At 37.3% G+C, this 11,304-nt stretch overlaps 1 protein-coding gene across 4 annotated transcripts in view; it reads left to right on the top strand.

Annotated features, from left to right (window-relative positions):
- LOC106881175 (unconventional myosin-XV) overlaps positions 1-11,304 on the top strand; it is a 324,434-nt gene that overhangs the window by 275,441 nt on the left and 37,689 nt on the right. For all 4 annotated transcript variants that reach the window (XM_052973940.1, XM_052973938.1, XM_052973939.1 and 1 more), the window contains 7 exons: positions 1,879-2,549; positions 5,082-5,226; positions 6,082-6,272; positions 7,716-7,851; positions 9,522-9,643; positions 10,518-10,633; positions 10,947-11,037. In XM_052973940.1, the coding sequence (XP_052829900.1) occupies positions 1,879-2,549; positions 5,082-5,226; positions 6,082-6,272; positions 7,716-7,851; positions 9,522-9,643; positions 10,518-10,633; positions 10,947-11,037 (1,472 nt within the window). The remainder of the gene's footprint in view (positions 1-1,878; positions 2,550-5,081; positions 5,227-6,081; positions 6,273-7,715; positions 7,852-9,521; positions 9,644-10,517; positions 10,634-10,946; positions 11,038-11,304) is intronic.

The raw sequence follows: 11,304 nt of genomic DNA, 5'->3' as shown, positions 1-11,304 counted from the left end.
GAGGCTCCGGCAGGGGATGGTGGCGAACCCTGCTGTACTCTTTCACCACAACTTTCTCTCACTCTTACTTCCTGTTTCTGTTGTGCCTGTAATTCAAAGGGCCAGCCTTGTTACACTGTGTCACGCTGAATATCCCCGAGAACTACGTTAAGAGTACACGTGTCTGTGGAGTGCTCAGCCACTTGCACGTTAATTTCACGAGCAGGCTGTTCCGTTGATCGGATCAACTGAAACCCTCGACGTCGTAAGCGACGGAATGCCAACAACAACAGCAACAGGACATACACAAACATTACTGCTGCCTTAGCAGTGTCAATGCAAAGACATGTGCAACTGTGACATCATCATCATCATTTGATGCCTGCTTTCCATGCTGGCATGGGTTAGTCAGTTTGACTGGAGCTGGTAATAATAATAGCAGGTGCATTAAATATGATAAAAAAAAACCATTCAGACAAATACATAACAAAGACACCAGGACTTACAAGTATATTTAATATACAGAAAATAACACTACTAGGCACTTGCAGACATCCTATGTAAAACACTTTCAATACAGTAAAAATAAAAGCATCACAGCAAACCACAGCACATACCCAAGGCACACAGAGCTGCGCTCGGTAATGCAGTGAAAGTACATGATAAAAATAAGACTACTACATAATAATAATAATAATAATAATAATAATCCTTTCTGTTATAAGCACAAGGCCTGAAATTTTTGAAGGAGGGGCAAGTTGATTACATTGGCCCCCAGTGCTCAACTGGTACTTATTTTATCAACCTTCTCAGGATGAAAAGCAAAGTTAACTTTGGCCAAATTTGTGCTCATAACATAGACCTGGAGGAAACGCAGCAAAGTATTTTGTCCAGTGTACTAACAACTCTGCCAGCTTGCAGTCTTTCTAGTTTCAACTATAGGCACAAGGCCTGAAATTTATGTTAGTAGGGGCTTGCTGATTACTTCAAACCCAGTGCTCAACTGGCATTTGTTTTATTTACCCCCAAAAGAATGAAAGGGAAAGTTGACCTCAGCAGAATTTGAACACAGAACATAAAGAACCAGATGAATTGCCACAAAGCATTTTGTCCAGTGTGATAATGATTCTGATATTTTGCTAAACTTTTATGAACACACAAACATACATTAGTTATTTTTTTTATTGTATGACTTGTTACCTGTTTGCCTCTTCAGATGAAAATTCTTGTCCATTGATATCTGTGGTTGAGACATGGATGCAACTTGTGTAAATTAAAGCAAAGCCAAAATCTAATAACAAGAGCACTCAGAGAGCGCAAACCCCTGCCAAGGCAACACCAACCTTCTCTCAACGATTAGCCAGAGATGATTTTTAAAATGAGAATATCTGAAATAAACTTGACTGCTGACACAAACGAGAATACTAAAAATAACCCCACCACTCTCAAAAATTAAGTAAAAAAAAACAGGAATCTAATCAGTTTGTGTCGGTCATGAGGCCAAACATCCTTGAAAGTTTCATCCGAATCCATCTTGTGGTTCTTGAGATATCTTGTCCATGGACAAGCAACAAACACAACTGAAAACAATACCTCCGCCTTTTCTAAGGCGAAGGTAATAATTAAGGACTTATATTATATCTAACTTGCTTAAGGCAGTGAGCTGGCAGAATCGTTAGCATGCCAGACAAAATGCTTAGCAGCACTTCATCCATCTTTATATTCTGAGTTCAAATTCCACCAGGGTCAATGAAATAAGTACCAGTTGGATACTGGGGTCGATATAATCGATGTATCAACCCCCAAAATTTCAGGCGTTATGCCTATAGTAGAAAGGATTATAAATAACTTGCTTATTTTTCATTTCATTTCATTCTATTCTGCTCTTTTAAATTTCAGCATCTTACATCATAAAGTCACCTAAAGGAAGACACTCATCATTTATAAGTAACGGCTCTGCCGGAAGTACCGAGGAAGATGAGGATGATGCTGGAAGAGAATTCTTGTCTTCTTCTGATAAAGTAAAACCATTTGTGACAAAAATGAAGGAAAACTCCAGCAACAATGTCAAAAAGACAAACAGCTTTGTCAGCTCAAAATCAGTCCCAGTTCATCGACAGACATCAGAAGAGGTAACTGTCAATGGGCACGTAGTGAATCCTGCAGAAACATCGTTACTGAGCACACAACATAACAATGTTTCCTTTGCAGTAGAACGACAATCACCACCACCACAACAACAACAACAGCAGCGACAACAACAAGTACACCCTCCTCCTCCTTCTCCTCCTCCACCACAACCGCTAGAGGATATTTTTGCCGAGGAAAACATTCCGGGGATATTTCCCGACATCAAAGGAACCGTTCGTCATGTCCGCGTTGGCAAAGTGGTATGGCCACCACCGGCCCAGGAGTACAAGAAACAAACTGTTGAAGTGGGTAAGCTGGAGATTGATGAAAATCTTGCCAATGAGTTCAACAAAAAAATTGGAGGGGGAAAGAAGAAATGGCAACCACCGCCAAAAGAAAGCAAAGATGAGGGAAACCAAACCACTCTTAAAAAAGACAGGGTAAGAATTTTCTTCAACTTACTTTGGGTTTTTGTCTTCTTTTCCTTTTCTTCCTCTTTCTATGTCATCATTTTCTTTGTAATTTTCTTTTCATTTTTCATCTTTGCCTTTTTCTTCTTCTTCACCTCCTCCTTCTTTCATTACCTTCTTTTTCCTCCTGTTCTTCATCTTCTTTTTCTTCATTTACTTCTTTCTCTTTTTTGTCTTAATTTTTCCCTTATTTACCACCACCACCACCACCACCACTACTTGTCTTCACTCCACTACATCTACCCCATAAATTAAGATGTCACATATCTAATAAGATGGATTGAACAACTTCAGTCAGCTGAGATTATCCAAGCAATTTCTAACCAAAACCTCCCACTTGTAGTTGTTTCAACTCTACAAGTAACAATCAAGACGGCTAACTTTTAATTAGCTCTGTACATCAACAGCTGTTGGAACTTTGTGGTTTGGCAAAGAGACCAATTATTATCCTCTTTTATTATCCTCTTTTCTTTTTCAAGCTTCAGTCATTAGACTGCTGCCTAGCCATAACTAGTGGTTTCTTAGGCAATTATCTCAGCGCCATACTTTGTCCGACACTTATTTTATTGATCTCTATTTTTCTGAAATAATACCATTAATGAACCAGTTTATGAGATCTTAATCCATAATCTGCCAACAAATACACATGCACAGACTCACACACATACACAGATAATGCCAACTGAGTGAGCTTTCAACTTTTATTTGTTTTAATCATTAGTCTGCAGCCATGTTGGGGCCCAGCCTTGAAGAATTTCTAGTTGAATGTATCAGCCCTACTACTGATTCTTTCTTTTAAGCCTAGAACTTATGCTATTGGTCTCTTTGCTGAACCACTAAGTTACAGGGATGTAAACACACTAACACTGGTTGTGAAGTGGTGTGGGGGACAAACACAGACACAAAGACAGAGAAACAGACAGACAGACAGACACACATGCATACACTATGGGCTTTTTCCATTTTCTGTTTACCGAAGCCATTCAGAAAGCTTTGGTCAGTCTGAGGCTATAACAGAAGACATTTGCTCAAGGTACCACACAATGGGACTGAACCCGGAACTATGTGGCTGGGAAGCAAATTTCTTACCACACAGTCATGCCTGTGCTTATTGTGTTGAATATTTGGTAATAAATGTGTAAATATTTGTTCCTAAAACCTAAAGAACTTCCATTGAATTATGTGTTTGCCACTTGTCACAGTAACTCCCTCTAAAGTTTCAACTTTCAAATGTGTGTGTGTGTGTGTGTGTGTGTGTATGTGTGGCTATGGCTGTACACCTGGGAGAGTTGTGCTGCACATAGCAGAGTCTATTTATTCCTTCGAAGCTACTGATTCACTTTGACAGATCCCGTCATCAGCACTCTTCAGGTGATACAAGGAATCCAAAAGATTATCCATGTTCTTACTGTGAACTCAAATCCTGTTTGCGTGTCTTGCAAATTTTAACACATCTAAGTCAAGACTTAGCAACTGAAAGAGGTTAAAGTTTGTTATCATTAAACCATGCTGCCAACTTCTTAACTTTTCTCTTGAGGCTAATGACATTTTATTTGTATTATTTTGACACACCAAACCTCCTCACTGTTATTTTAACTTCTTTCCCCACCCCCATCATTATCATCATCACATGTCTATGTTTCAATGCTGGAATGGGGCCTGTTTCAGCAATGTTTTGCTATATGTTATAATCTTTCATAATCTGGCATTTATAGTAGTAGAGAAAAATGCCAATATTTTTTATGTAGTTTATGCCATGTTTTTTTTATGTGATTCATGGTTTTTGTAGCTATATATTTTTTATAATCAACCATCTTATCACATAGACTAATGATGCATTTTATTGTGCCACTGAAACTCAAGAGTTATCATTCAGACAGACTGCTCTTCTCGACAGTTTGCAAAGTGCTTCCCTGTCTTTTCTATCCCTACTACTACTACTACTACTACTACTACTACTACTTCTTCTTCTTCTTCATCACCATCATCATGTGGTGAGCTGGCAGAATCATCAGTATGCTGGGCGAAATGCCTTGCAATGTTTTATCCATCTTTACATTTTGAGTTCCAGTTCCACTGGGGTTGACTTTGCCTTTCAACCCTTTCAGGGTCGATAAAATAAGTACCAGTTGAGTGCTGGGGTCGATGTAATCGACTAACCCTCTCTCCCATACTTCAAGCCTTGTGCCTACAGTAGAAAGAATTATTATGATTGTTATGGGCCGCTTGGATGCCTCTCCTATTCTCTATGACTTTACACTATGGACTTGGTGCAGCTGATCCCGTCATCAGCACTACGATCATGCTAAAGCAGGACTAAAGATTATCCTACTTTGAAGCTGTTTTTATTCAGAGTCACTGCTCTTCTGAACAGACAGAACCCAAATCTCCTTTCTCCTCCCCTGTTGTAATCACTTTATTGATTTCATTTGATTTTAAATAACCATTGTTGTAATCCATGTCTTCTGTATTGTTTTCTAACTTCACCATCCTTGTACGCAGAAAATGTCACAATCTCTGGCTAACACACCTCACCTGGCCACAATGCGGATGCTTGAGAAGAAACTATCAGCCGCTGTTGTTCAAACAGATAACTCAGCAACTTATGATGACACTGAAGTAGAAACAACAACAGAAGCTGTACAATGTAAGTATTCCCTTTTGTAGCCATTGTTTCCATCTCTTCTTTTCAAAACTGCCACTTTTGCCCTTGTTTTAGTGACAAGACATAACAGCAAAAAATATCAAGTATCACTCTTTAGCATTTGGATTATTCTATCAAATATAATGTTAATTTATTCACATTGTTTTAAATTAGAGGGTAAAACCCCCTTCGGTCTTGAATGACCATAGCATTGCACCTAGAAAGTTTCCCCTCCGAGGCACAAGTCCAGCAACTGCCCATGCATACCAACCTTCCGTTCTATGCCACCAATGTTATCCAAGGGAAAAGTAAAGGCTGGTACAGCTTAGCACCAGTGACATCACAACTCATTACTACAGCTCAGTGAACAGGAGCAATGTGAAATAAAGCATCTTGCTCAAGAGCACAACATACTGCCTGGTCTGGAAATTGAACTAACTCCCTCATGATTGTGAGCACGATGCTCCAATCACTAAGCCATGCAAATTAATCGTTCATTATCTTATACGTTCAAGACTTCAATGATGAGCTGTTTATGTTTAGAATGACATTGTAGGCTAGGTGTGAGAGGCTGGATCTGACCAAGTTGGACACAAAATAGAATATTTAATATTTGTTTAATTTAGAGTGTATTAACTAGAGGTGACTGCCCTTGGTTTGGAAAAATCAGTAACCTGGAAGGGCTTTGGAAGCAAAGATTCCAGAAAAATTGATGTTGCACCTCAATTGCTAAACTATAATTCTTATTCGAATGGAAATTCTGCTCAGAATAAAGAGTTTGCCTACATTCTGTTGCATTAATAAAGTTTCGTAGAAAACTTTAGATGTTTGATAATTGTTATTTCTGTTTCATTTTAGATACAGATTACAATGAAATCCCAAAAGCACCTCCATTACCATCAACTTCTTCCCTTACAACTGAATCAATGATGTCTGAAGTGATGGATACAACTGCCTTGGAGAATGCCAAGACCAAACTTTATCCTCAAGTCAAAGAACTCTTTCTTACCTACCAGGACATACCTTGCACCCTACGCTTGAGGAAAGAAGTAAGATATTTTGCTTAGAGTGTTTATTTATTCATTCCAATATCAGAATCTGAAGAAACATCAGTATTTGTAATTTTAAGCTAGCACATTGCACTTCAAAGTGAGAAGAGGGCTTTCAAAATGAGAATACATCATTTAAGCAAAACTTAAAACTTATTTGATTTAATTAGCTAAAACTAATATATCTTGACATGGAGAAGATGTAGCAGGGAAGACTCTATCAGTCAGAGAATATGATGTTATAATATTATAAACAAAACAAGATGGAAAATCTACTTCTTTTCCATCAAAGAAAATGAAACCAGTTTAACAAGAGTTATTTCGCCTGTAGGCCATGTTTTTTTTTCTCTGTGCAGTGACACCAATATTCAAAGGTCATTTGTAGTTGACTCATGCATTGTTATAACTGTAGATCAAACAACAACAACTTTGCTCGATCCATATGGATTAATCTGAAGACTAAAAAACTTAATAATTTTGACAATATAAACACAGGAAAATGGACAGCAGATGCATGGATGATGAATTTCATGTCTACTTATATATTTTGTTTCTTTGTTAGCATTCACTTTATTATGCATGCATGGGTCAGACAAAATTTGTTGAGGCAAAAAGTTTTATGGTCAGAACCCTTCCTGTTACCAACCCTCACCCATCCATGGGGAAGGAATACATGTGAAACATGGCCAGCCATGTCTTACAGAAGATTGGAAATGAAGGACATCTCTTGCATGATGTTGACATTCATTTATAACTTTCATGCCATGTTAAGACAAGGAGACATCCTGACACATACATGTATCTATGTGTGTGTGTGTGTGTGTGCGTGTGTGCATATATATATATATATATATGAAAAGGGGTTTAAGAGTCCATACAAATCAAAAATTATGGTTAAAAAAGTCAATAAAGTTGGAAAAGGCACAAAAGTATGTATATATATACATACACACACTAATCGAAGAGTACATTATTATATATCCATTACACCAATCTTACCAGTTGGTTTCACACTGAGGGATTCCACAGGATGTCAGATAACGGCCCGATTATGTAACCCGGCACTCTTCAGAGTTGACTTGTTATGGAAGAAAATTTCAACTTTGTTGTGTCTCATCAGCCAAAGCCAACCTGGATTAATGAATCTAATGAGAGTCTGTGACATTTTGTGTATAACTTCAACAAACAAATTAACATAACTCAAGTTAATTGTTTCTAATTTGGGCACAAGGCCAGCAGTTTAAGAAGATTACCTCATACCATTGAGTCCAAATGGATGAAAAGCAACATTGACCTCAGCAAGATTTGAACTTGGAAACATAAAAAGCCAGAAGGAATACCACACTGCATTTCAGCCAATGTTCTCATGATTTTTTTCCCAATCCACTGTCCTGTAACTCTACTCAATTAATTACAAGTATTTCTATTAATCTTTTATTATAGGTATTTTCTCCCAGAGAAAAGTTGGATTATGCAGCAATTTTAAACCTTGTATTTTGTCAAGTGGCAAGAGATGTCTTTAATGCAGGCTGCATCCGCATTAACAAAGACCAACGTGTAAAGATGCGCAGTTTATTAGGTGAGTATTAAGTGCACCCAGCAGTCTGTAGCTAGTAAGAGTGGAACAGTCCACCCCAGGTGATGCTTTCAAGATGGCAGCACTTTTCATTCTGCTATATAAGCTGGTGTGGAGGTGGGGACAAAACAATGCCATCTTCAGGCATGGCACACTGGGTAGTTGCCCAGGGCCTCCACGAGTCTGCTGAGATGGCTCTGGGACAAAACCAAGGGCTGCCTCTGGTTGTAGCACTGAGTTCACCCCAATGAAAACACACAAAAATACTTCCCATGTAGGATAATGTTGTTAATAAGAAATCCACTATCATCTCAGAAGTTTGGCGTTCATTTCTACAGCATGGCACCTTGGACAAGTGCCTCTTATTATAGGCATATGGGCTCTATTATAGGCATAGGGTTCAACCAAAACTTTGTCAGTGACACATGATAGACAGAAATAATGTGAGAGTCTGTTGGAAGACTCTTTATATTCTTGAAGAATAAATCTCATCCATTGTCTGGATTTAATACCCACCACAAGGCCATTGGATGCCATGAACAGTCTGTTGTAAACCTTTAGGCCAGATCTCTTTTGAGAAAATAAGTTTCTCCCATTTTCATGGAAACCTTAAGAAAAAGGGGGTCTAAGTACAGCCCTTTTTTCTCCCTCTGACTGAGCCTTTGAAAAGAAAAAAAGCAAAAACAAAGTTGTCCTATCTTCAGTCAAAAATTAATTGTATTCATCCTCTGTTTTGTCAAATTCACATCATAATACACCAAATATGCTAGAAATAGCAGCCAAATTTCCCTCGGATTACAAGCTACTGTCTTACAAAAACAGGAAGTGTATATAGTCCTAATTATGACATTTTGACTGTAAAAATTTGGATAGTCATGGTTGGAATGTCTTTGATTATAGTTCTGCTTGATTAGGGCTGAACAGAGCCTAAACAGCAGCAACACCATGAAACATATGTCTTCATTGCCAGACCATTATTGTAGAATTTCCTGCCTCTCTTCAACTGTGTCCCTGCCAAGCTATAATGTACAATACTTCTAGTTCTCTTCAATAATTCCTCACCAATTTTAATTATGCAGATCTGTGAGATTTCTCTTAAGTAACAGACATTGGTTCCTCATTTCCATAGCCTTAACATGAAGTACTAAAAGGGGGATATTTCTTATCCTTTGCATGTCTCAAGTCATTGGATTGTGGCTATGCTGGAACACTATTTTGTAGAATTCAGTCGGACAAATTGACCTCAATACTTTTTTTTTTAAAGTTTGTTACTTATTCTGTCAGTTTTTTTTTGCTGAACCACCAAGTCACAAGGACGTAAACAAACCAACACCAGTTCTCAAGCAATGACAGGGACAAACACAAAGCCATACACACACATATATATATATGTGATGGGTTTCCAAACAGTTTCTGTCTATCAAATTCACTCACAAAGAATTGGTCAACTTCAGGCCATAATAGAAGACACTTGCTCAAGGAGCTGTACAGTGAGACTGATCCCAAATCTATGTGACTGCAAAGCAAGCTTCTTAACCACACAGCCATGCCTGTGCATAGAGAAATTTGAGATATTGAAAACAGACAGTAAATGCCTTGTTCTGACAAATTATTTTGATTTTGACATCCTCTCACTGTCAATAAAATCATTCTGTTTTATTTAATACTTTCAGAAAGCCATGGCGTGACTCAAAGAAATTTCCTGACACTATCATTACGAGAGCAATTGAAGAGAATCATTGTGGATACAGCTAAAGAATGGCCAACTTATTTCTGCAGGCTCTACCCTGCAGCGGTATGTAGAACCAACTAGATGTTGTTATACTGAAGACGTTCTCACAAAGAATAGAGATATGTTTTAAATTTTAATAGGTTAACAATGTTATTGTAAATCAGTGGTTTTCAACCAGTGTCTATATGGCCCTTGATGGTCTGTATGGCATTGGAGACCCATAAAAGATTTTGTAGTGAAAATTTATCTCCAATAAATTGGTTATATTTTTATAATACATAAAATGATAAAAAAAACTTTTTTTATACAGTTCCTAGCAATATTTAATCGTAAAAATACAATAGAATTTTTTAGAGGCCGAATATCTATGAAGGTAAAAACAAAAGGTAAAGCTACCATTTCAAATTACACCGATTCATAATGGCTGGTTTTCTGGTTTTATGGTGTAAATATTCTCCACCTGGACAGGATGAAAATCCATCACAGGGTTACTCTTAGTCATAAGATTGTGGTTTCGATTCCTTGACTGGGTGATGTGTTGTATTCTTGAGCAAAGCACTTCATTTCATGTTGCTCCAGTCCCCTCAGCTGGCAAAAATGAGTAACCCTCTTGTGCTCAGCAGTCCTAGCTATGTAAGTGCAAATCCCAGCACTTTATGGGTTAAAGTCTTCCATCATAATTTCATGCTAAATTATTTTTCAAACACAAGCTTAATAAGAACAAAATTATTATAATAAACTGTTTGTTATTTTCAAAATTATTTGAAACAAAGCTGTGCATTTCAAAAGAAATATAATAAAAACATTAAGAGGAACATCAATTGCATCAATCTCACTTCAGATTGAGACAATAGCAAAAAAAAAATTTTAAATTTAAAAAAATTATATCTAAAATAACCGTTAAACTAATAACTATACTTGCTTCATTTTTTTACAGTGCCCTGGTAGCTATTCAAGTGTGAAGTACATTGGAGTAAGTCACAGTGGAGTTTATATGGTTGCTCGAGAACAGTCATTCCTAGATGACCAGCTGAGCGTTGTCGAAGCCTTTAAGTAAGTAATTTTTCAAAAACTCATTAGATTTATATAAAAAGATAATTTATTGATTGGAAACTGAAGATAACATTTATGGATCACAATGTCTTGCTTTCTTATCTAATTTTTATGCAGGATATATGAGATTAGCCAATGAGGTTAATCTCACACACCCAGCAGGGCACAAACCTGAATCACAGTGGGGCAGGGGACTAAAGTCATTCACCATATTAAGAAACTGTAAAGGGGTCAAACTAGTTATGGTGGCTCCATCTAAAGCCTTAATCAATTCTATGAGATGGATTCAGTGTTGTGTCTTGATTATTTGTAGGTTTGAAGATATTGTGGAAGTTGTACTTCGTTCCAATAACATTCTTCAGTTGACATTGCGTCAGAAAGGCATTCTCCTTTATACCAAATGGGTAGGTGTTGTTTTTTTCCTTTTCCCCCTCCTGTTTATTGTGCAGTGCTTCTGTGATATATGTACCGTTTTGATAACAACTCATCTAAGATTACCTCTGGTTCTAGGATACTAAAACTTCTTATCTAAATTTTTATTTGAATAGTAAATTTATGCAACCCACTTCTTTTGCAATGTTCCAAAAAGTAGATAAATAATGGCAAAGTTATTTTACTAATTTGTTCCAAATTCTTGATTATCTTCCAAACGAATTCAGAAAAAAAAAAAA

Source organism: Octopus bimaculoides, chromosome 17 (genome assembly GCF_001194135.2).
Source record: "Octopus bimaculoides isolate UCB-OBI-ISO-001 chromosome 17, ASM119413v2, whole genome shotgun sequence".
NCBI lineage: Eukaryota > Metazoa > Mollusca > Cephalopoda > Octopoda > Octopodidae > Octopus > Octopus bimaculoides.
The sequence above is the reverse complement of the archived record's forward strand: the minus strand, read 5'-3'. Positions and strand labels throughout refer to the sequence as shown.